The 27,890-nt window shown below is 38.0% G+C and overlaps 1 protein-coding gene across 2 annotated transcripts in view; it reads left to right on the forward strand.

Moving 5' to 3' along the window:
• The window catches only part of LOC105193402 (stAR-related lipid transfer protein 13), a 253,509-nt gene that overhangs the window by 168,656 nt on the left and 56,963 nt on the right, over positions 1-27,890 (forward strand). For both annotated transcript variants that reach the window (XM_026135510.2, XM_026135511.2), the window contains exon 9: positions 24,797-24,868. In XM_026135510.2, coding sequence (XP_025991295.2) covers positions 24,797-24,868 — 72 coding nt within the window. The remainder of the gene's footprint in view (positions 1-24,796; positions 24,869-27,890) is intronic.

Genomic DNA, 27,890 nt, shown 5'->3' on the forward strand with positions numbered 1-27,890 from the left:
AAAATATCATTTGCACGTGAGAAAAATGCCGAAGAAAAATGCTTATTGCGACAAGCGGCGCGAGATCAAACGACCACAATTGAAGATATCCCGGTAAAATATTCCAGTAATAAAATGTGTATCTCTTGATTACTAAATAATTTTAAATTCCACGAAGTATACGTGTATAAAATATAATTTTAATTTATTCTCTGCATTTTCTCTCTATTTTTAATTATTTGGTTTTAAAATGCACCTTAAAATATATGTTGTCGACATTTTATCAACGTACTCGTGAAATGATTTAATTAGGTTGCGTGACTAAAATTTGACGTATAATAATGAATTACTTCGTGATCACGTCACATACGCTCTAAGAATTTTATTAGGTTGGCAAAAAGGTCGTGGCGTGTTTTTTTTGTTTTTTTTTGTTTTTTTTTATGTAAATAAAACGTGGAACCCAAATATCGAGTTTGTTATTCAAGTTGTTTCAAATGGTTTTTAATGCTCGATGAGAAGGGACAATATATCATTGAATAAAATTTTTGTTTTGTATAAAAAAAAGTCGCCTTTTATTTACATAGAAAAACATGACTTTTTTTGCTAATGCACTGGCGATGTTATTTGCCTGTTATTGTTCATTCTTTTTTTTTATGCGGGTCTATATCCTTGAGAATGCACATACGTGATGCGTATATATGAATACACTCGCTCGCGATTTGCATGAGAGTATAACCCGCGAACTATAATTTTTCCGAATTATTTTTTATTTTATTGCGAGCTAAAATATAATTAAAAAAATATAATTAAAAAATTCATTTTTTGACGTCCGTTGTTACGCATTTCACTTTTAATTTTGCATGAAATCGAAATATTTATTTACCAACCATGGAATATTAGATATCACGTATTTTCCATATTATTCCATGTTGCCCGATTAAATATCACGGTTTAATATTATACGCTATAATATTATTCGTTTAATATGCTTGTTAAATGATTTATTTGCCAGGTGTAGATATTGATTACAAGTAGTGTATGATTATACTAAACAGCGTGTCGCGTAACCGCGAAGGGTCGGTGCGAAAGACTTGATTGCCGGCGCTAATTAGTGCGTCGCAATAATTGCTTGTTGCGGCGGCCAGGTAGTATTTCCGTGTGTGTTTGCGGTGAATTTTGTTGCGCTTTCCGTTACAACAAAACAACGACGTGCGTAGAGTCGCTCGCTCACGACGAACACGATAGGGAAACCTCATCCGGGCGACAAAGCGCGCGGTGACGCGTAACGCAATCGGGTGCAACCATGAATGCAACCGCGTCGATGCACGTGTCACGATCGAGCCGCGATCGAGAGGCAGGCTCAACGACTGCTGGCGTCTCCGTGCGTTGAAAGGGGCATGATATCGTAACGGGAATACGTCACTTTCTGAAGAGAAGCGTGAGATTGTAAAGTGGAATATTGTTATATATAGGAGCACACGCGAAGCGAAGTACACGTGTGCTTCTTACAATTTAAACTCTAAACCGTGCAGAAGTCCGATCTTTGATCTTGAATTTTTTGCAAATCTTTCTATTTCTTGAATATTCTTGTAAGCACAAAAAAAAATTAGTATCAAATCAACAATTTATTGCTTTACATATAAACAGGAATAGAAAATTTGAAAGAATTTATAATCTTAAACAGATATAATTTATAAACGTTTTGAAGAAATTTTGTTTCTTTATGCAAATAAATTATGTTTGTTTAAGATTATCAATTTCTTTCATGTCTCTATGCATAGAACGTGCACAGAAACTTATTATTAATCTTAAATTTTTTGCATTGTTTTATAATGTTAAAATTTAATTATTATCTTTAAATACTTTAAGACATTTTTAGATAATATATTTTTTTATGTATTTTATAAACAATATACATTAAAAATAACTATTTAGAACAAGCATCTAGGACATGACAACGAGCGTTTTAGATTCTATGAATATTAGTTTGAATCTTTTGCAAGTTTTTATTATTTTCAAAATTATTTAAAAATATTTTGTATTCTTGTATGTTAATAATAACGTTTGACATTTCATGTTTCAGTTATTATAATCACACAGTTTAAAATGTCATAAAATTCAATGTATTTTTAAGTTACACGAGTACATAAAATTTAATGTACAGTATCTATTACTGAAAAATATGTGCTTGAAATTCAATGCATTTTTTTACATTAAATTTTGCTGCGTATTTTTAACATATATAATTAAATCATTTTATATCGTAAATTCTTACAAAAATTCAACAGTTTTGCCTCTATCTCGTTGCTGGGACATTTACCTTACTTCGATCCTTAAATACAACTTATCAGATAAACGATTCAAATTTAATTATGAATTTATAATCATATTAGATTGTAGTATGTTACACTTTAGGTCAACTGTAGTTGTTACTTAAAATCAGATGATAAATGAAAAGCTAAGGCTTTTTCGTTTACTGCACAAGGTGCAATATGAAATTCGAGACGTACAAAAACGAGACCTCGTTTATATTTTCATCCAATTCAACAAGGATCGATTATTTCGCGTTACACGCACCGTGTTCTCGTATTATGGTGCTCGTACGGTGCTTACGTAGATATATGAAACATTACGTAATTAAACTGTATACAAGAGGTAACGTTCGCATTAATTATACAAAGTGAAGTTGCGTGAAATTAATCAAGTCCCGGCAGCGTTGCGGTAAATCTGCATCGCAGATTAAGATTCAATTAATTTCCACCGTGCTCTTATTTATGCTCATTAATTTGTCTCGTGCGTGCACCTCGCAAAGGTTGTTGACACGTCGTAATCGAATAAGGAACCCGCTCGACAACCATTAAGCATTATCTCAGCACCGATCGCAGATACTTGAAAATCAAGAACTCCAATCAAGTTTAAACATTTTATTTCTTAAGAACATTAAAGTGCATTTCAATGATATGAATGCTTGGAAAAGAGTACATAGCTACATTCAACGTCATTCCGCGACACGCGGAATGAGAGACGTGTCTGGATTGTTCAACATTCATATTTCTACTTTCAAAGCGTTCCTATCGGTCTCTCGCTCGTTCTTGCTTCAAGTTATAGCATAGAAACATTAGTACATAATTTCAACCAGAATACGTGCGCCTTTGTAAATTTATCGATGACCCGTAATGGTTAAACACGAAACACAAGTTTCCGAGTTCTAGCACAACTTCATCTCGGCGAGAGGATCTGTAAAAAAGACCTGTGTGAATTTCCTGAGCGAACAAGACGGGCATTGTTGGCCAGCGCGAAGTGAGCCGCGTCGTATCGCTTTCCTCTTAGAAATTCGTAGGTGGTGAATGACGGACGCGCCCGCGCGCCAGCCGGTACCGATTTTTAACGATGCCCCGGACGATCGTGAATATCGCCGGAGTATCAATTTTCACGTGGGCATTAATTCCGATACGCAAATCTCGCGCGAGATCGCCCTCCCTTTCCCTCGATCCGTCCATTCGCGAGCAGCTGTGCGACTTTCTCGTGGTTGCGATCGTGTCTGCGATCCCCGCGACTCTCGGCGCCGTACGGTCTGTGCGATCCGGGAAAGGCGATGAATCGGTCGGCTTCTTTCCGCCTGTCAGATAAATCGAAGCAAAAAATATTACGAGTTCTTCGCAACTTTTTTTATAGCACATCTCATTTGCTTCATATTTATTTCATTTTTTAATTTTTGAATCGCTTCGTTCAAAATTTTCTCTTAAAATCTAAATATGAATTCGAACTTCAATGGCGGATTTTGTGTGCGACGGAAACGCGAAGCGGTGGAAAGTAATCTTCGTATTTATTGCAAATGATAAAATACCAAATTGCCCATTTTGCCCAAAACTGCCTTGCACAGTTATAACACAATTATATTATGATATTTTTAAAAAGATCTGTTCTTATTATCCAGACAGATTACAAGAAACAAATTTTTCTCTTTAAATCAAAAAGTATAAAGTTACATAAATGGAAACTTCAAATTTAGTCTAGTCATAGTTTATTAATTTTTTATGATTTTTCTGTAATTTTCTATATTTCTGTTGAAATGGGAATTCTCATCTCCAAGCCAGATCTCAATTTAACACAATGCAAAAATGGATTCAACTGGAGGTTGTACTGGTTTCAACGCTCGCGTGAAGCAGTTAAGCAATGTATGACGAAATTCTCTCTGCGAAGAATTAAAGAGGAAGAATAATGTCGGTCGAGGAACCCGGCGATTTCCGCCTCGTAGATCGTCCGAGGACAACGCGTGGGCGTTTGTCGCGAGATGTCGCGATTATAAGCAGCTGCCGAAGCTTTCTCCATTGTCCTGAATAATTATTCGTGGTGACGCTTGCCGGTCGCGTACGCTTCGGAGAGTTCATCGTGCGATCTCGCTTGACGGTACGTTTACGAGTGTCCGCTCCAAGAATTGACTTTTTAATATCGCTATCTCGTACTTTAAGAGGCGAAATTCTTTCTCATTTTCTTAATATAAATAATTTAATGCTGTTAAGGAAGAAAATGTATGAATACAACATTGCCAAAGCAAGAGTACACAGCAACGTTTGAAGTTACAAAATGTTTCCGTTACACAGAAAAAGATTTCATTGGAATTCCCATTTATTTGACGGAAAGTTATTTCCTGAAAACGACACATACTTATAAAATATTATTTCTTTGAATAAAAATATTGTTTTATTTGAATAACGTCTACTATTTGACGAAAGTAATACTTGTTATTAATCGTACTTATTAATTCAAACATTGGTTTATTGAAGTATTCCAAATAAATTTATTTGAATATAACAAAATTTATCAAGTCCAAAGAAATCGTTCTCTCTGTGCACATATATATATATATATATATATATATATATTTTTTTTTTTAATACGATGCGCATCGAAATTGTAGAGAAAATTAATTAAATTTTAATCGAATTGTTTCTACTATTTATATTGACAATACAAAAAGATGAAAGTTCCAAAACCGTTGCACTTACTTTTTTAATACATTATTAAATTTTATTGCATCCCATAATTATGCTCTTGTGTCTATTTCTATTTGTAGTAGCATATGATACAATAATATTATCGCATATCTCTTGTCTTACGGAATACATGTCCTTCCTGCTTATATTAAAAACTATCGCATCGACACTTGTGTTATTCTATTCATTTCTAGTCTGCGACTCGTCCTTTCACGTCGATAGATCTCATGATCGAATGTAAACAGCTTCCTGATTCATCGCTTATCCACATAACGGAATCCGGGAAGTGCGTTCAACGAGGAATGCAGAATGGGGGAGATTTGCGTGCTCCAGTTCCAGAGTTCTAGAACGGCCGTTCTAGCGGAAGTGCAAGACGCAAGAGCTTCGCAAGGCTCGCCGAGGCGCGCGCGCGCGACGAGCTTTGAATCGTAACTAACGATTCTGGGAATTACTTTCTCGGCGGGCGGTTGTGCCGTCAACGTGAAAGATTTAGACTGTAAAATTCGCTGAGCGTTTCCGGGCTGTTCGCCGGGTCGTCTCATTATTGGGCGCGCGCGCGCGCGCGCGCCAATTTGACGGATTCTACCCGCGATGGCTTAATTCGCATGCCGTTATTATAACGGCGAAACCCGGCCCGGAGTCACGATAGACGAATCCGTCGATCTTGATAATTATATTAAATCGCCCGGCTGTTCGTTAACCGCGGAAATCTGCGCGCAAATTTGCCGAGAACAAAATTTATAAATTGTGGGATATAACAACCAGTTTTCATTCAAAATGAGCTACGAGACCGCAATTTAAATTTAAAGCGACAATAATATTAACAATATTATTAATTAACATTATATAGCGATCAACATTTAATATTAACCGTCCGTCATTAATGTTTGCTTTGATATTAATTACTTGATATCGATATTTTATATCGCTGAAACATAATTATCAGACGTAAAGTAAATTACATCCAATTATATTGCACACCGAACATTTAATTCTGTTAGTGTAGATTAAACGTTAAGATAAGAGTCAGTCGTGTTTCCCTCGATACTTTATATGAATTCTGCCGGGATCGGGACATTGTTTTTTATTCATAAATTCGTGATGTAACCGGCCGGACCACCCCCGGAGATCTTTCGGGGCCGCGCGGCTGGATTATCCCGGAGTCGAGTCACGAAAGCCGTGTAAGTCCGCAATATACGCGATGAGGATAAAGGGTGGGAACGCTCGATGGGCGATGGAAGGAAGAAAGGAGGAAGGAGAGGTCCTCCCCGCGCGCTACGAATTTCTTTGGGCGACCGGCCCAAAACGACCGGGACACAAGTGAGGAAGGGTGACGGCACGTGAGCGTGTATACCTGGCAGCCATTCTTCGTTATTATGTTTCTCTTCCCACGGTATTCATAAAAGCAAGTAGACGCTGGTGTACGCGTTCAGCGTGCACGCACGCACGTGAGGCACGCTCGTGTACACACGCGCCTCGTCCGTGAAATAACATACTCCTTCTTGTAACCGAGGACAGTCGATGGCACGCATTAAACTTTAGCGGCTCTAAACAGAATAACGGAGACCTTGAATGTTTACGAAGTTCTTTCATTTTTCATTTTATAATAGAATCAAAAACGGCTCGATTAATCAATTATGGATGAAACGTAATTTATAACAATGGTTCTGTTCTCTTTACATTTTATACAAGAACATTTCGACTGTACTATAAGTCTTCATCAGCTTAATGATGATACATAATAAACTTTTAAAAAACGTATGTAAAATGACAATTTTACCCGCGAACATTGTGTGTCCTGTACTATTGGTATTCCAAGTTGTTAGTATGAGCTCCTATCGAGAGACAATGCCAGACAACACTTAATCTTTCGAGGAGATTATCTTATTGTACGTAGTCTGTTCGAGGTCCGTCTAGGTGAAATTATTATAACTGATTCTTTGGTCAAAAGCGAGAAATCCGTTAAGTTCCAATAACGATTATGCATTTAAAAAAATGCATTTTAAAGCCAACAGACTCGATCTATAGACAAGTCCAATGAACAATATTGGACTCATGAGAAAAAAATAATACAATTAATAAAAAAGAAATTGTTAAACTTACAGAAATAAAACGGTGTCAAAACATTTTATGATTAATGTTGAAAGCATTGAAGTTAAATCAATAAAATAATACGAATGAATAAATATGTATATAAATTAATTAAAATTGTGTTATCCAGCGGTTCGTCTTGTTCTCTATGTATTTTCGATCGTGTGTGTGTGTGTGTGTATGTGCGTATGTGTTTCGAGAATTTAATTTTATAATATAAATATCGATACAGAGTCATTTCTTTTTTAAGGATGAAGTATTCTTGAAGGATTTGCGGCACGTATATGTTATAACATAATATATTACAATATAATGATTAATAATCTAATTTATATTTACAATAATGATATAATTATTCTCCTCTAATAAATTATCATGTTTTTCAACGTACGACGCGTCAAGAATTAGTAATTACAGATCACGTGTACAACAATATGTTATAATATAATTTATTACAATATAATGAGATTTATGTTTACAATAATAATGCAATAATTATTCTCTCCGGGTCTAATAAATTATTATGCGCCGCAACGTACCGCGTGCAAAGAATTACGGGCCACGTGTACAACAATAACACGTGCGACTAATCGCCCGGTCATCGACGGGGCCCCGGAACAATTCTCACACCCGATGTTGCTCACGCAGACTTTTTTGCGCGGATATTCAATAACCGTGGATAAACGCATATTGTCGGATGCGTCCGTTGAGTTTCCCTGTATCATTATCTCGCAACATCGTTCCGGAGAAACTCCATTATTCGAGGATACCCGCGTTATCGGCAGGACAGTTCTAAGTGACCCCCTCCCCTCCTCTCCTCTCTCTTTTTCTCCCTTTCTCTCTTTCTCTTTTAACCCGCGAAAGAGAGCCGCGTTACATGTACGTAATGCATAATACAATCCACGGAGCGAAGGCAAATTACAGCTCGGCCCTCGGTCCGGAGAGTTTTGGTCGTTACCGTCGCGATAATAATTAGGACTTCGCGGATACGCGGCAAAAGTATTATTATGGGCGTAAAGACGGTGATTATGCGCGAGTCCGCGTAAGCTAATTATTATTGTTGCGCGAACCGGTTTCACAAACGATTTAACCCCATGCCACGCGGGGCGACACAATTTCCTGAGAGAAACTCTCTTAACCCTTTGCTGTGCGAGGACCAGTCGCATTCAAGAAAGACGGAAGTTACTTCGAAGATAGAGTTCTTGTTTGAAATCTGCTTGTTAATCCTGCGGAATATCAGGTCAGGTGCCAACCAGTTATCTCGTGAATTTACTCGTTATAAGATAACTGTACTTACTCTATATGGCCTACCTAAGTTTCGAGATTTTTTTCTAATTTTTTGCCAAGTTCAAAATTAAAAACTGATTTAAAGTGGAAAACATTTCTAAACATTAATTAAATTATGGGACAGTTTCTAATATTTATGTTGATGCAGTAAAGATTTTTTTTTTAAGTATTATTTAGGTCGTATTGAGTACTTAATATGGCCTAATTATGTTTTTTTCTTTTTTCTCAAAAAGTATTAGAAAAATAGATAATAAGGTGATATAATGTTACATTTGTAAATTTATAAGTTTATTAACATATTGACATATTTATTGACATATTAACATATAAGAGTACGCGAAGAACTGTTTTCGTCAACAATTTATTAAATAAATAATTGAGTTATCTTAACTTTTCCCTTTCGAAACTCTGGCTTATGAATGGGAGTTTAGTAGGTGGATTAAAATTTATAATCTAAAGTAATACTGAAAAAACATTATAATCGATGTGTGTTTATTATTGATCTAGACAATAATTGGTTCTACCTTACAAAGAGTTTTTTTCTTTGACTACAAACAGAATGCTATGACGGAAATATAAACTAAAAAAAAAAGAGAACAGCGTTGTAGAATAAAAATATAGAGCTACAATAATATAAACTGCGGAGATAAATAACCGTTACTTTATAGTTACAGAGAGCAATAACTTTTTTAGATCATGAGAAACGTAATCAAGAAACAATACGAGCAAAACTTAATATGATGACGGGAACAATAAATTAAACTGACGCTAATCGAGAAAATTCTACTTTTGATTTCATTATCAACAACAGAATACACAAACTGAGCAGTCAACTGCTGCAAACAAGTTACATTAAAGTCTTTACGATGTACCAGCGTTATTTGTTCGATTCAAGTAACGATTTAGAAACGAAAAGTAGGTCACACAGGGTACACTTACCTTAGTTAATGCAGTCAATATTTGTCGATCGATGGAGGAAACACTGTATGCGTTCGAGATAAATGAACATAGAAGATGAACATCTAACGTAGTCGTAAATTTACATCAAACGTGTCACTTTAAGTCCTGCTAAAAAGATCGATTCTGAGTTTGAAATTGGTAAAAAAGAAAAAAATCATCGGTCTCTTCCATCCAAATGGCGAAAGTTGAAATATTATTACACACGATCGTAAATCACTGTAGTCCTGAGAACCTTAACCGGACGTAAGATACGAGTCTATCTGCAAGGGGGTAATTTCAACGAAGCGTTAACGCGTTAACACTGGATTTACGAGCTTTTATCAGCAAATTTCCATAATCCAATCTCGAGTACCGGAATCTATCAAGTGACCCGAGAGAGGCCACGTTCCGTTCTTTCCTTTCCGTTCTAAAGCCGGTAAGAGGAATTTCGTCTCGCTAACGTATTCGCCGGGACTTTCTCCCGGCAGTCCGACCGGTCGCCAGCGCATAGTGCAACGCTTCTCGATGATCGATTAAGTTTGACGCGAGTTCGGCAAACCGTGAGCGATTTCACGCTCCCTTGCCTTGCGGCCGAGTAACGGAGTCGCCCGGTCGCCGCGTATCGCATCCAAAGATCGGCGAGAAATTAATCATTGTCAGCGGGAAAACGCGACGTCGCCGCCGCGTCGGGCCGCGATCGACGACGATCGACAAATTCGCGGCATGCTTGCCAACGATACGATTTACCGGAAGTGCAATATGCACTGTCTGCATAGAAGAATTTACAGCGCTGCAATTTGTACATCTCAACTCGCTCTTAAGGGAAATTAAATAATTAAAGAGAAATTAAATTATGCAACAGACTTTGCACTTTTTTTTCTCATTATTTTTTTTCGATTTTTTTTCCGATCGTTTGCGCGACACGGTTTTTCGGAATTTGTGATTTTTTATCGCTCTAGATCGCCGTCGATACTTCGTCTCCAACGTATCTAAATACGCCTCTGTCGTTCGCGATTTACGCCGATTTATCGCGATACCGACGTGTTGGTTTCGTGTCAAGAGGCGCCGCGGTAGCCGTGACACGTTCGAGACTCGACGGCGAAAAAGAGGTCCGACAAAGCACCGTTAGCCTCTAATTATCGGCCTGGCTTCTCGTAAATCAACCGCTCTCTTAACGGCGGACTTACGCGCGACATGCTCGTGCGGCGCGAGCGCCGCATTTTTCGCACCAGTTACGCGCGTGAGTCATTAGCGCCTCATCGACAGTCGATTTGTACGTAATAAAGGGCGCTGAAAAGCGCCGACGACGTATTGTCTCGTCGACAAGGCAAATGGAATCACGCGGATTTTTCACCAATTCTTTTGTAACGAAATTAAAGGGAATGCAACAAACGTTTCGTTTGTCAATCACGAGAGCATCGTCTCATCAAATAGCAATCTCAGTTAATTCTCAACTATACTAATCAAATTTGGCTCACACGACTACACTTGCGAGATAATTTTGTATCCTAAATTTTTATGAAAATTTTAACTAAAGTAAAATTTAAAAAGTTGATGTTTTTTTATGGTGGTATAATAATTAAACATTCTGAAGATGAAAGATAATCATTTATTACTAGTAAACGTACATAATGATTATCACGCACATGTTCTTGATTTAAAAATGTGAAAAATAACAAGGACCACGCTGCAAATCCAAGTGTTTAAAATGTGCAGTCACTTTTTACACATTTGCATTTTTTTTTATGCATTAAATTAGAATTGTGCGTGTAACTTTTGTACTTGTTAAACGCTCAGACGTGTATCAACGTTAAATTACACGTCTAAGCACAAAAAAAAAATTACATGCACATAAATAAATGCGTAAAAAATGTTACCGAAACGCAACGAATACGGGCTCAATTACGCAGGCCGTACGTAATTTCCGATTAAACGCGATTACGAGAGCGTTTCGCTGCGCCGCGTCTCCGTTCCGTGGCGTTCCGTTGACCTATCTTTACATAGCGTTCTATTGTGTTTAGAACTAATGAGCGTATGACGAAATAATACCAAGTAATAAATAAATAAATGTGCCACACGAGAAATATATGCGTGATTACGTAGGGTACATTCATACCCCGCCAGTGTAATTAAGAATTAATTAAGGGTTAAATCGTGGTTTCGTGAGCGTTTCTTGATTCGCAGACGGTCGTAACGCTGAGGGTTATTAGCCTTGTCACACTTCTTGGTTTGTCTCTTAGCGCGTCCCACTAAAAGAAGGGTAATAAACCTAAGACGCGCCATGCTATCAGATAAGAATGATATAAACGACGGGAAACCTCTACTAGAATTTACCTAGTCATAATTAAACGATACAGGTTTGTAATTCCAGCGAAAGGTGCTAGATAGGCACAATTTACAGACTGCTTTCCAGAACGTGAAATTCGAGTCGCGCGAGCGAGCTTCCAACGCGTTGAATAATATTCACGTAATATCTCACGGCGCGAGGCATTGATTAAAAGAGAAAAAAAAAAGAAAAATTACTCGCGATCCTTAAACATCGAGCATGCGCTCGCATTTGTCAAGCTTAAGGCCGCCGCGACGACGATGCGATGTCTCGATCGCAAGATCGGCCGCGGGAATGTCGCGCGAGAGAAAGACGATCGGAGAGCGCGATCGCGCGGGCCCCTAAAAGCCGATTTAATTAGTTGCAATAAAAGCCGTGTTAATGCAAATCCAAGGCGACTGTATATCGGAAATAATACAGTTCATTAGCAAACCCGGGGCCCGGGCGTTGTATCGCGCGACGACCAGAGTTGCGTGTACGCATATTCAAATGAGATATATGCACCGGCGTGTAACACCCGCATCTGTGTGTGTGCGCGCGCGCGCCTGTAGAGCTAGGCGCGAGGAACGAGACCACTCCGCGTTAAATTAACGGCGCGCTTTCGATTCGAATAAATCAGACGTTGGGAACTATCGCATTTCGGGTCGCGGTATTTAACCCTGCAGCGGTATCAAGTACATAATATATGTAGAAATGCATAAAGTAGTCCCATAAATAGATATCCTCTCGACAAAAATGTTGATATAGCGAGTGACTTTTGAGTCGCAAGCTTATCGGGTTTTGCACTTTGAACGACTTCACGAAATGAACTGCGGCGGCGAGCGTAGAGATAGCGAAACTCTATTTATTTCTTTCTATTTACAATAAATTTTGCATTTTTATCTTCGGAATTTTAATTCGAAATAGGATACTTAAAATAGTATATTCAGAAAGCGGAATGTTAATGTTGCTGAGGAAGGCCACATTCTACAGAATGTTAAATGTCGCCAAATTATGCATATGGTAGCAAATAGATATATGTTTTATCGGCTGGCAATTAGTAATCGTCGAATACTATCACATTTTACCGTTGATCTTTAATTAAACGCCCCCGTTTTGCCGAGACGACAAAAACGCGCGATATGATATGCTGGAATAATAAATCGTCGGGCCTTCTGCCGATTCGAAGACAACTCGAATATCTCGTCGGTCGGCAATTAGGAATCGTTCGATACGGTGACGTTTTACTTGTTGCACCATGGTTATTTATCTTATACTTCCAGTGGAAGTCTCTTACTGCGCTTCTATCGCGAGTTCAGCTAACAAGCCACCGATATCGTGAATTTTTTGCTGGGTTTTTAAGCGGGTATGCATGTGAGAAATGAGACGTTGTAACAGTGGTCTCGATTTCATTAGTTACTACAATATTTTATCGCTTATTCTCTCAATGGAATTTGAATTCATTATTTACAATCTGCATCTCTATATCGAGTAAATATAAAAACTGTTATTTATCTTTTCTAATTATTAATAACATCTATGTATAATTATTAAGTAGGCGGGTGAAGTAGCCACAACGAAGAAATATAAAATTAGAAACCTTGTTCTGGAAAAGGAAAATTAAAAGTGTTGACCAGAAGTTCTCATTGTTTTTTCTTTTACATTCCGCTATCTCCCACGGATTTAACTAATGTAAATTTAAATATAATGCACTAGTGAAAAATATAACAATAATAATTTTGTTGTCAACTCACCCCACCTACGTATTTACGATCACTATTACGATTAATTTATAACCACCTACCTAAAGGTTAATATCAATTTTAAATAAATGTGATTATCGATAAATTTAAAACCTCTGCGGAGATTGCATTTCTAAAGTTAAATGTACTTATCCAACTCTGCATACTTTTTATCAACATTTTTTTTTCTGAACATTGAATGTAATTCTTTTCTCATCAATATATTATTTTATACGAGCGTAATCGTAGAAATTGCAGTAAATCAGAAACACTTTAGAGAAGTGGAAAACTACCCAACTGATATTAAGCCGTTCTTCCAGAGAGCTCCTCAATTGCTCTTGTCTCGTCGTAAAAGCCTTCAGGACTGAGGATGACAGTAATTTATTACCATTCTTCCATCAATCTCTCTTTTTTTTTTAACCGTGCCAAGAGAAGCGAGATCATACCGGTTTAAAATTTATCGCGCGAATTAACTAATGAATGCGATCGTATTGATGATAACGATCTCACGTTTTGTTCTCGTTTTGGCGTATCACGTACTGCCGTACGTTGCAGGCTTGCAATAATGTTTTCGTCCCGAGGAGATCGTTAAAGCGACGAGCACGTCTACGACGGGCAATAATATTTAAAGTGTCAAAGTTCAACAGCTACCGTGTAAAAAAGATGCAGTATGCAATACTGTTTTTACGCTCTATAAATTTTCCTATTCACGACCTCTATAAAAATGTATAAATGTTCAAGCAAAATAAAACCTTCCGAGTCGTTTATACGTAAATCTCTCTCCGAAGGAATATCTTGCCAACTTGCATACTTTAAATCGTAGAAAAAAAAAACGAAAAATCACAACTGCGATAAATGTTAATAATAATTCGTCACGTATATAATTAAATCTCTGTTTAATTCTGCGATCGAAAGAGACAAATATTTAAGTGTGACGGTTGCTATCTTCACTGCTATTTGACAGTGGAATATCTTCCAAGATATTTTCACTGCACAGTTTTGTAGTGTAGCGGAAAAGAGCATATAAATAAGTTACAGAAAAGAAGCGTATGAACAAATACTTTGTGCAAGGCATACGCCGAGTGTGTATCGTTAAACGCAGCTCGATTCGCTCGGTAAGCACACGTTTCGTTGACAGAGATGGTCCGTTCTGGGCGAACCGATCGGCCGAGTTCCGGAAAATGTACGCGCGGCGATAACAAGCGCATGACAGATCGCCAGTGTAAGTACACCTCGCGCGGATATCTCGTTAAAACGAAATAATCTCGGCAGGCACGCTCACCACCTACGGGTTTGTTCTCTACCGGTTTAGGTTGAGGTAGGTCGTCCCGTGTCCCGAGCTATTACCAGTTAATGACTGCCGCCACGTTCTCTGTCCCTCTCGGTATATACCCTTCCCTTCGTCCGCTCCATCTTCGCGTGATCACGCCTTCTCTCTTCGGATCCGATCCCTCCGTGCAGATGCAGACACGCGCGTGACAGTTAATCCGACTGCAGCGGCAGTCACGCAAAGGACCGTGACAGAAACTTTATCGGGAGAGATCTTATGAGCAATCTCTACGATTCCGGAACGATCTGCAAATTCACAGTCCCTTGATTTCCGATCGTAGCTTCGAAATGTTTTCGTAGAAAAATATCACTTTTATTGACGCAATGTCAAATATAAATATACGTAGGAAAAATGATGTATCGATGTTGTTAATCCAATAATAATATTAATATAATGAAACGGGGTTTGTTAGAGCATGATGTGTTTGTTTTATTAATTTTGTTATTTAATTAACGTTATTTTCAATTAGACTAATGCTGCGATAATATTTTTTTTTTTTTTTTTAACAGTGTATCTTACCCTTGGATCATATATTTGCACATTTTGTAATTATTTATATACACTAAGTACTACATTCTATTTTATATAATAATTGAAGATATGATCAGCATTTGTTGATTAATATGCGAGAATACTAATCCTTATGACTATACAGTTACGATTGCTCACAAGTTAAAGGAAACACAATGAGGATATATTCTAAAACAATTCTTCAATCAGAGAAACCTTTAAAGATCTTCATTCAGATATTCTTTCCCGTTCTTAAATTTTAATTCCCGGAAATGTGAAACTTTCGAGCTCTTTTCATAAGGAAGTAAAAAGAAGTAGGAATATTCGAGTTCACGCCCTAGCCTCTTTATTTTTACATGAGATAAGCCAGGAAGGAAAATGAAAATACAAAGCGGAAAATAAGGTCCTAAATGCAAAAATTTAGGACCTTAAATGGAGGATTTTAAATTTAGGACCGGGAATGTTTAAAGGACGAAAAAAGTTGACAAATTGGAAACTTTTTAAACTGATATTCTAAAAAAAAGCTTATTAAATGTAATGGATGTAAAGTAATGTTATAAAATAATAATTTAATTGTAATTTGATTGTAATTTGATTGTAATCTTTGTTCCTTTATTCTGATTAGTCAATCAATTTGCTGTTTCGATAAGAACATGGGTCCTGAGAATGAATAAAAACCTTGCTTGCCATGTATTAATGTACCATTAATTAACATGATCTATACTAATTTTTAAAAATAAATGAACATATTTTTTTAAGTCGCGTACAAAAATTCTTTAATGTTTAAAAAAATGATCAATGTATCTTACAAGATCATTAAAAAAACAGAATAAATCCGCTTTTATTAATTTACATAACTAGCTTTGATTTGTTCAATGAGCGTAAATTAACCCTCATTGAGAAATTATTTCAAATGGATATATTGTCATCAACAGACATAAAAATTGATCATGATAATTGTCAAATTAAACGTCTTGATGTTACATACCTTTATATTTTCTTTTATTTTTTTTTCCATCTTTTCTCGAAATAATTTTTAATTTTTCCAAAAATTTTAATATTTCCGGAAATTTTAAAATCCCAGTCCGTGAAAAGCTTAACGACGTTGAGGGCTCTTAAATCGTCCACACGGCGCATACTGCATTTCTATGCAACACGCATTAATTTGTCTCTCCTCGTGAAAGACGTAAATCATCACCCACCACTCCCACGTGCTCCGATAATGGATTTCGTCGCCCGCGAGAACGCATCGTTCTTTGCAAATGATACGGTTCGTACACGATAGTTAGCGGCCGGGGCTGGGTCGACCGGTGATGCTCTTTAAGAGCTTACGGATGGATGATGAGGCCGGAGGTATGAAACCGTGAGATGTAATGATTATGTCTCCACCTCGCTGTTAATGAAGGAAACGGCGGAAGGGGTGGAAGGCCGGCGCTGTAACGAAGAAACCGTGGAAACGCGATCGTACAGATCAAATATTATTCTGCACAGAAGAAAGACGACTCTTGCCTTGTACGAAAGGTATTCGCAGAACGTTTTCGCAGAAGTCGTCCGTTTTATTTTATTTTTGCCGTTACTTTTCCCGGTGGAAGTATCCGTGAACGTCGTAGGACAAAGGCGTGGCTCGACCTTTTTTTTTCCTCTCTCTCTCTCTCCTTTTTCTACCTCCGCCCTCACCGCTTGCCCGTGTAGATTTATCTTTGTGGCCAAACGAAATACGAAGTTCGCCGGTGTTTGACCGCGAGGCACGCTGGTTCAGGCTCTGGCAGTTGCCCTCGAAATGTGACGGTGAGCTTCGAACAGGTCAACGGGGCACATTTCACGTGTCAGTGAAAGAAATATTAAGCTTTTGGAGATCTTAGAAAATAATTATTAACAGACGTAAAAATAAAGGGAAGCCAGAATGAACGTAACGTTAATAAATAATAACAACTGTAATAATTGTTAATCAACGAGTGTTGATTAACACTATCCTATTCCCTAGGATAGTGTTACATTCTATTTATTATTTTATTATTATAGCGAGGAGAAGTAAAGATAATAATCTCTCAATGCGTTTCGCATAATGAACCATAACTTCCCCCATAATTACTGGTCTCCGAATGACGGAGCATCGCTTGATGATTATCGAGCCATGTTCATCTTCTTAGAAAGAGTCCTAGCGCGCGAGCGCGCTTTGCAAATCACGAAGGAGGATCCTATGCAAAGCGACTAACCGGTTCCGTGAGTCCCAAATCGCGACGCGGGGAAGAACCCGGGGCCCTCCTCGCCGACCCTTCTCTCACGGCTCTGTCAATGTGACAACGCGCTGTGCCGTCGCAGCATGCGGCGTCGCGTTTTACACCCCGCTGATCCGCATTTGTTGAACCACGACGCACCTCGAACGACATCTTTACCGCTTCTTCAACGCAAAAAAGAATTCGCTTCGCGCCGCGTCAGTACGACACATGTTGCGAGTTATGTAATACATAATATGTACGATGACGCGGTAATAATCGAGAGAGAGAAAGAGGTGAATGTGCCTTTTTTATGTTATATTAATGTATAATATACAGCGGATAAAATCGAGTTTACTCGCTTTTATTCGTAAAGAGGAATCAGTAAAATAACACATACAACTTATTTAAAAGAAAAAAGAATTTATAAAATACGTTCCATAAACTTATTTAAAACATGAAATATATATTTTAAAGAATATGTATTTTAAATCTAAATTTTAAACACAACATAATTTTTTTATGATTTTGTTTATTTGAATGTACAAGTATTTTCACGTATTTTACGTATACAAAGCTCTTCAGTGGAATCTGTCATTGGCTTTAATTAAAACCAACCTCTCAAATTCCTCGTCTCGTCGCCCTTTAATATCGCGATTGCACGTTTGACATTTCGCCATTACGTCATTATCGTCAATGTTCGTTTTTATGGAAAAGCAAACGCTTCATCTAAATTTGTCGGTACTTTTCGAGAATTTTGCAGTCTAACCTTTTCATTGTTCAACAGTTCGCATGTGCATGTTGCGATAACAAAAAGAGTTAAAGGACACAAGGAATAAAGAAACAAACTACAATACACACAACGTACGACAGAAACGAAAAATTGATCTCTCGAGTTTAAATGTCAGAAACAAACTAACAACCAAGAACGTCGAAGCACGAAACAAAACGCTTGCGTAGTTGAGATATTCTAATTCGCTAATTCGCGAGTCATCGCGAACACAGGCAGGTGACAGATAGGGGGTACCGTGCCACCCATCGCTGTTGCTACTTTACAACACTTCTTTTTTATTTCATTAAAGAAAACCAAGTTTAATCGAAATTAACCAGCAGTAAAAACTTATTTAAAATATCTATTTAGAATTAAATAATTTCTTTCTTTTTTTTCTATTTAACAAACTATAATCTACAATCTTTCATTTCTTTTGTATTTAAAATAAAAAAAAAAGAATTAGGTCATAAGAAGTTATTTAAAACAATAAATACTAAATAACTATTTTTTTTAAATTTTATATACATATTTTACCGATGATTGTTAAACAAAATTGCTGATGCAATATATAAAATTATTGAACAAAACTTCAATTACATTATTATATTTTTTTTATTTTTGTACAATCGTAATCTTTATTCTTGTCTACGCACATTATGTTTATATTTATGCGTTCGTATTTTTACACCTTCAGCCTTTCGGGGGGGGCGTTCCCACAGTATTTTCGCAAGGATTAACACGTTTCTGACTGAACAGCTAAGCAAATGTAAAAATTTCAATTGCCTTTATGATCGCTAACTCGCGCGGTACTCATTAGACAAATGTTTATGCAATGGAAGGTCGTAAACGGTGCACAACGTTGCCGTATATCACTGAACAAAGGTTGAGTTGTCGAGTAACGGGGACGAATTGCAAGAGATCTTTCAGCAGCCGACACGTTAGATTATTACATAATATAGGAGTGGTATCAGTTACAGAAAATTGCTAAAATATGCGGTTAATATTATCTCGATTTCGGTGAGGGAAATAGAAAACGTTGGCTCTCTCGCACGATATATTATTAAGAAATATGACGAGCAACAAGTATCCCCACGTTATCCTTTCCTCTCTGCAAAGTGCGCATGAATAAATGCGTTCCTTCAACGAGAAAGTTTAACACAAAGTAGTAATAAGCACATGGTGCCATAAAATAATAATAAACATGAAATAATTACAGAGGAAGTGTTATGTTCTGCAACGAATATACGCGTTACGAGTATACACATCTTTCTTTTATTTCGTTACTGCAGTTATGTTATCATTACACCGTACGGCGTTCTAACGAAATTTTCTGTTCCGATTGCGACACGCAACTTTTCCTTTTGAACTTAGCTATTCTCTAACGGGGCGGTCATTACGCTGCGTGATTCATCCGCGTTTTCGTCGCTTGCATAACATCGAAGATAAACCTTGCTCGAAGCAATAGTTTCCACAATACGCATGACGCTTGTCTATACGCTTGCGCGCGTATGTACGCCCACCGGGCAGAAATTATCTTTGGCGCCAGTCCGCCGTTAAATGCAATATACGAAAACAATAACATATCCACTGGACCATGACCCACTCCAATGCCGCGATTTATCGCACTCGATCGGCGATGGATATACGACGATGCTGCTTGTACAATCAATAAACTCGTTTAAGAGAATTCGATTTGTCATAATAAACCTTTTAAATGGAAATATGCGCGTCCTGAGGAATGCACGTGGGACGGATCTTACAGCCTACGTTCTATCTGTCGCAAAGAGCGCATTCAAAGAAAAGCGATTATTTGTTTTCGAGGATTACTTATTGATTAAACAGATCGAATCTCCGAACTGACTGAAATCGCGAATTTTCTTTCCTATAATATTTATATTGCTTTCACGGAAGAATCAAATATCACGTGTTTGCGCGCTATTCCGTTAAAACTTTCCGTTTTATTCTCTCGAATCTTCTCTCGCTGTGTCGTGAAACGTTTTTATCATCGATTATCACGAATAAACTCGAAGATAAGGAGGTATGAATATTTCCGTTACATTTAACTCGATTTCCTCCCTCGCAAAGGAGGAAAGGATTTATCATTGTCGTCTCAAAAGACTACTCCCGAGTCCCGGATCGTAAATGCAGGACGATGCGCCAGGACGTTTTTCCCGCGAAATTTCCGACGAGAAGCGCGAACGCTACTCGATTTCGGGTCACGTGAAAACTACAACGGTTAGTCGACAAAAATAATGTATTTCAAATGCATACACTTGACCCGAATCCACGAACAATATCGTGCATTTTGGATTGTAGAGCACGGACGCGCGCTTTCGTCGAAAATTCCCTGTCCTTCAACTTCGATCTTTGCATGAGAAGCTCCAGGCATTTTTTTATACTTCCGAGTTCACTTTAGGCTTTTTTTAACGCTCGATCCGCTTGAATACTGACGTCAAATGTGGCGCGTAAATTGATCGTTTGAAATTTTATCATGGATACTGCTGCGTGCGAATAATAATCATTTTCAGTCTTAAAACCAGACTAATAATAATCTAATACGAAGAGTCGATTAATTTAATATAAGTGTATAAATGTATTTTAGCACTTAAAAAAAAGGTGCAATTGAGAGTCGACACGGCTTTTGGTGCATGTTAACAAATCGTTCGTGTTTATTAAACAAATTCCATATGTTTGAACATTTGGAATTTGTTATTGACACGCACCAATAACCGCGTCGATTCTCAATTGCACTTTTTTTTTAATAAATATTGAAATTTGCGAGTTCTTCTGACAATCGTAAATATTTTAATTAGCGTTCGAAAATTTAATATTTTAACATTAAAGTATCGTAATCAAAAATTAAAATAATAATATATAATGACAATAATATAATGATAATTTGTATTTGACTATTATGTTATTTTTTCCATTATATATTTTTTTACTTATTTATTTTTTATTATACGACATTTGTATTCTCTCGAATTTTTACGTATTAGGGAATTTCTTATTTACAGTATAGGTATTGAAGCAAAACCGATATGCGGGGATTGATTTTCGTACATTCCATGACGCGTGTATCGAAGACAAAGTTGCATCCGGAGATAAAAAATGATGTCGGACCGAGAAGGATTAAGTTTAATTGGAATTCCGCGTTTTATACTGCGCGCTTTTAATCCGTTCAGCAAGCGCGCAAACTGGATCAAACGGCACGGGAGTTTAAAGAGCGGGCATCGTCGATACTTTGAAATCGGACGACGGCGTCCTGACGCGCGCCGTCCCGCATTAATCAACGATGCGTGCGGATACTTTTAATCGGAAAAAAATAAACTCCGCCTGCGGTGGTGTCGAACCGCGACTGTCGAACAAACCGCTGCATCGACGTGGAGCCATTTAATAAATGTCCATTCGCGGAGATCAATGAAAATCCGCGTGGTGCATTAGTAATGAAATTACCGATTGTAACAAGATTAACGTCGACCAAGCATGGTCTTTGTACTTGCATGTGTCGCCGTAATGACGTTTCCATGTTCACGCCTTGGAATACTTTTCGTATTTTTTTTCCACGAGGAAACGTCAATGCGAACCGATTAATTCCGACTGAATTCTGCAAATATATAAAATATATTGAAAAAAAATAAAGATATAAATATAATCTGCATTTGTGCGTGGAAAGGACAGTTTTGCTGAAATAACGTAATTATCTGAAAATAATTGCGTAAAAGAATTTATATTCGACGTTTAAGTTGATCCCTAGACTGTCAAAATTTTTTGTAACAGCGTCTTACATAATTATTTCGATAGTTGAAAATAAATTTATTTTCTCATCTGTATCTAGTTAAATTTTTAGATCCTACGGTAAAATTGTTTTTCCCTTGTATGATTCGACGAACGAAATAGACAACAGAAATACGCAATAAATATTTAAAATGCACTCCACATGTGTGTGGCTGAGCCGTTACATCTCCGCGTCTCTTATTCTTGCGGTGATGATAATTTTCAACAGCTCTCGCCTCGCTCGTCCCCGTTTGTACGTTCGCGGGGCCACGTGACAGAAATTTGCTGCGGAATAATACGGTGAATAATACTTTGCGGTAGGTCGCTGCTTTTAACTTCCAGTTACATTCTGCGCAAAAGCGGCGCGTGTAGGTGTGTCACTCCGCGCGTGAGATAAAAGCATCCCGTTTGCGCTTCTCTCTCTTAGCGAGAGAGTATCCTCTAACTCTCCAATTGTTATTGTTGCGCGGTCAACCGACTGCTGCATCGAAAGCCACTCGTATTCCTAGGGGAGGGCTTCCTAATTAGCCTGTTAATTGGTTCGCTACGGTAAACCACGGCTCCCCTCCAGAATGTCTGACTCCGCCGCTGTTTCGATCAATCCCGCGAAACTCATTGAAACCGATGTAACTTTGATGAGCTCACATTTCGATATGGACAACGTGCGGAAGTGAGGCGGATGTGATGATCGTCCGGTAGTAATGAAAACGTGAAAATTGACGCAAGAAACTCTATCCTGTGTCTTCCTGGAAATCGCCCGGGAAATTGAAACTATATCGATAAGCGCGCCGTAAAAAGCGAACGTCGGGATACTATTACATTTTTCTGATACCCGACTCCGTCGGTTTTTCCAAACGCGTAAAATATTAATGCGCATATCCTTCCTTGTTCTCGCGGAGGACGTCGATTTTGCACATTATTGTTCGTATTCAACATGTGCGCGCGCGCGGCGCGGAGGGGGGATACTTTTTAACGTTTATACAGATACTTTATCTCATTATAATTCGCCCACGCGTCCACAGAGCGACTGCGTTAGTTGCCGTAACGATCTCCGTGGCAGTGAAGGCGAACATCTCTTCCTCATCCGCTTCCTCATCGTCTTGTTCTCCGTGTTCGTTCGCATCCTCCTCTGTGGCGAATTTTTATTCGCTCTTTGGATTACATTTCTACCATATTTCTCGTTTATTATTTTTTTCCCTATACGAACACCGCTTATTCAAACACCCACTTATCCTCCTCACGATTGCTCTTTTAACGCATTGAAACATGTACCCTGTGAAGAGCGAACGTCATTTGCGTTTTTATAATAAATATTTGTTCCTTTGATCAATAATTTAGATCTGAGATAGATACAATTGAATAAATTTCACGTTCGATAGAATTAACGTCATTATATGCTCGTGATGCGCGATCGAAAGAAAGAGAAGTATCCTAAGCATCCTTTTCATGCGACTTGAGATCTGAACGCAATTGGTGGGCACTTAGGAACGAGACGGTTCATTTGCATGTCTATAAAGTGGCATACGTGAATACGTACATGAATACATACATGAATGCATGGCTACTTACGTAAATTCGTGTCGTCGACCTCGCGTGACTTCCCGTAACTTAGTTTTATCTTTTTTCCCCATTGAATTTGCACCACAATGATGCTGTCGTCGCATTGCATTTCACTACGAGATAAAAGACGCTCATAAAACCAATGATGATATAAAGATGTTAAAATTGCAATTATTTCTTAAAATATCTAATTATTGCAGTTGCAAAGCACAAAGTATCTCAAATCTTTGCGTATTTGGATTGGGCGAATTGCCAATGCTTGAATTATATAAAAGTTATAATTTTATTTAATTATTGGATAATATATATTTATATGTGTAACATATTATACAATATTATATTATATGATATTATGTTATATTATTGTTATGTATACACTGACAGAAATTTGTTATGTACAATTAAATACATTTATTTTAACGTCTATATATATATATATATATGTGTGTGTGTGTGTGTGTGTGTGTGTGTGTACACTGAAAAAAAAGTTTCTGTGTTCAAGTAATTGTATTTATTTTAACATTATTCCTTGACTTAAATAAATATTTGTATAAAATAAAATATTTTTTTTAAATGAAGATGACGTTAAAATAAATGTATTTAATTGTATATATATATATATATATATATATATATATATATATATATATATGTATATATATTTGCGTATAATTTATGACAAATGACCAGAAACGTGCAACGACATATTTGATACGTGAAATATGATGCTATGCGCAACTAATAGTGTTCATAGATTAATCGACGAGCGAGCTAAAAGATTCAACTACTGGCGTATCACGGATGAAATACTCCAGCTTGCAGGCGGAAAATAAAGACATTGGCCGCTCATTCGCGAAGGCTACCCGCTGCTAAGGAAATCGATAAATCCGCCGTCGCGATATCGATACTGATGGCTACCCATGTTTTATCGCCCTGCGGATACGCGTTCGTCCGGATCTCGATTATGAATTCCCGTCGTCCTAGTCTCAGCGGGGCGACTCACTTTCCAAGATATATTCCTCTCCAATCGTTCCAATGATTTTTCTGCGATCAACTTTGCGCACTTCCCGCACGTCTTCTCTCATTTCGATCAGTTTTGTGAACGTTATTGTACATTAATTTACATAGATATTTTGATTTTATATTAGTAAGCTCTAAAACTGGATATTTTCATCCTTTTTATCTTTGCGTATAAATCATTTCCGTTTCAATATTAATTTTGCCAATTTCTACAATACGGAATAAATTTTCTGAAGAATTAACTCTAATTGGTAATTTTGTAATCTTTCAGAAATCGAGGCGCAAGAGGCTTGCAAATGGCTGAGAGCTGCCGGATTCCCGCAATACGCGCAAATGTACGAAGGTAAGTGTTTCGATAAACATCAGAAAGACAATGAACAACTTCATAGTTAAGATCTATTGAATCAAATCAAAATCCCTTTAAATTGTTCCGGGATTGAACGAGTACACACACTAAATAGCTAACACGAACTGAAAGGAAGTAATTTCAGATGAAATCTAAATCACTTGGAACATCCGAGGATTTAGATGTCCTGGAAGTACATAATGGGAATTTAAGTGGGAGTGGGGGAAGAAGGATAACCTTTTGTTATCCCCGTAGTCTCTACTTCCTTGAGGGAAGATAAACTACCTAGACCTTCGACAAATTCTAACTCGTTTGAAACTACGATGCAGTAATATTGCCGTACATAAATTCTGGCAAACGTTATCTTAATGGTCTGAGATTATCATCGACATAATTTTCACGACATTTTTTCAAGTATTATCTGGAGCCATGTGCTTTATCTCATGGCTCCAAACAGGGGGGGTTTTCTCCTTCAAGGCGGTCGCACGCGTCGAAACACATGTAGCTCTGCTTGTTTTTGAAAAAGAATAGGACCGGCATCATCTTTCAGGACTCTCTTCAACGAGAAACAGTTGGAGCTGAGGAATTGGAGAATCGTAGGACAAGGTTCATAAGCAATGGCACTCAGTCTGAATTTCGTGATCTTTGAAGAAACAGTAAAATATTAAAGCTAATTCTGAAAATACTACGGAAAGAACGGTTTTGCTGAAGTATCTAGAAATTTAGCTGGATACAGATCAGAAAATAATTTTGTTCATTTTGTGAAATATGCTCTCGAAAAAAATGTTTCGTGTTCTGTGAACCAAAAATTTAGTTAAAAGTGCCGAACGAAATAAATATTTTTTTTTTATTTACATTTTGTAGAAACGGTTATTTTTTGTAAAAAAAATATTTAGCTGCTTTTTTTTTTAAATGTCTCAACTAAACAATTTTTACTGAAAACACAGTATTTTATTCCTAGTGTATAGGACATTTATTGGCTGCTAAAATGTCAAAACATTTTGTACTCTTGCTCATCACGCTTGAGCGCCCTACATAATTATTTTCGTACTCCAGCAAAATGATTTTTAAATCTGTACCTAGCTAAATGCCAGATACCTCAGCAAAACCATCGTTTCTGCGTTATCTATGGATAAGATGACACGACAAATGATCTTGCTGCGTATAAAACTTAATGATCTTATCATAGGCAGAGTCGTTGGTAACTATTTCGCTGGGTCCAACTGCCAATTTAAATGTTGCAAAGCAGTTATTCATACGGCAGTATAATACGCGAGTTCTCCAGCGCGTCGGTGGCTACGTAGCGCCGGGACACGGCGGAAGGAGGAGCAGTAACGAGCGACACGTGGGCAGACGCGGCGGATCAGGTCATCGCGCGCGAGAGCCGAGAAAGTAAATTATTAAGGGGGCAGAGCTTGATGCGTGTGCGCGCCCGGACATGTTAATACGTCTTATAATGCGGGCCCTTTGTCGCGGCGCCTACCAACAATGCGTTCGTTATTGCGGTACCGGTGCATTGTTGCCGCCGCATTTGCGCCGCTGATGCCTTCTTCTCGCTATGCCATTAGCGACGTATTGTTTTACGTTTGCAGCCGAGCGGAGGTCTCACGGAAGAGTTTAATGTCTGGCAGCCAGGCTAAACTTTTAACCCACCACCGTGGTGTCGGATCGATTTTCCGTGACCCTCATCTCAGTATGACAGACTCGAGTAATCTTTTGCTAGACAAAATGGGACACCGTTGTACACATTTACGTACCGTCTCTCGCTTCTGGAGACCCATGGACCACCCAGTTATCTTGAGACCTTAGAAATCTTTGAGAATTTTCGAAAGAAATCAAACATCCCTCGTCTCTTTGTCTGTTGCGTTGTGATTAATGTCACGAGAAATCTGTAAAAAATATGTAACGATCGGCGAAGAAAGCTAAAAAAAAAATTTTTTTATTCATGAGACTTACATCGTGCTCTACCTAGCGTTGAATAAAATAATCTTAGGGATTTAATGATTTCATTCCACCGGCGATATCCTGGTGACATAAATCTCGCCTTACATTGTGACGCTTAGCCTGGAGGTAAGATCCGCGCATGGATGTAAATCAGTGCGGCTAGGTGAAGTGAAAAATTACGCGAGCCATTAATCACTCGTCCGACGGTGTCCGGGTGAATATTATTCTCGCATTAACTCTTGAAATTGAAGAAAGACCTGGAATTACTCGCCGTGCCAAGGACGTTAATGACTGCTGAACACGAGGCATTAGTCCTTTCCCTATGCACGCGTGGCTCAATGCCCCTGCACGCGCGCGCGCGCGCGATACGCTCTCCTGGCAGATTCGAAGGGCCCCCATTTGCGTCCGGTACGAAGCGCCGTATGCATTGTGAAGAAATATGTGCCAACGCAACACGCATCGGCGAGACTTTACGTCGGCTAACCACGGTAGTCTAGAAAATTTTATTTTGCGATTTGTTTCCATGACGTTTTTAAGGATTTCAATGGTCGAGGCCGATAGAAATGTGTTCAGTGAAATTATAAAAAGAAATTTATTTGAAATCTTATTTTATTTCATGTTTACCTTTGACATATTTCAACCTATTAATAAAAATAAGGCGCGATCAGGCGGAAGACGGGATTTAATGTAATTGTGATTTATTATTCAAATGCACCTGGTCGGAATGTTTCGATTCGTTTAATAACTCGGTGTTACATATAACTGTAATTTACAAGTTTAATAAGTTGGCTTCATTATAACTGTAAATTTATGTGCCTCCGGTCATGCTATCGGTACGCAGGCGAGCGTGTTTTTCTCGCCGCGGCGCGGCGAGGAATCGGCGCGGCAACGACGCGCCTTGCATGCGCAACAGGCGGAAAATAAAGTTTTCCGTTTGAACGTCACTGGATGGATCCAGCGGGGTCCAGCTTACACGTCGCGTTGCATCCAAATGACAAGTTTAATGAATACCTTTTGTTCCCTTATCTCGAAATGACGATCGCACAAAGCGTGAGGGAAAGTTTTCATTTTCCGC

This window comes from Solenopsis invicta, chromosome 10 (assembly GCF_016802725.1).
Source record: "Solenopsis invicta isolate M01_SB chromosome 10, UNIL_Sinv_3.0, whole genome shotgun sequence".
In the NCBI taxonomy this organism is placed as follows: domain Eukaryota; kingdom Metazoa; phylum Arthropoda; class Insecta; order Hymenoptera; family Formicidae; genus Solenopsis; species Solenopsis invicta.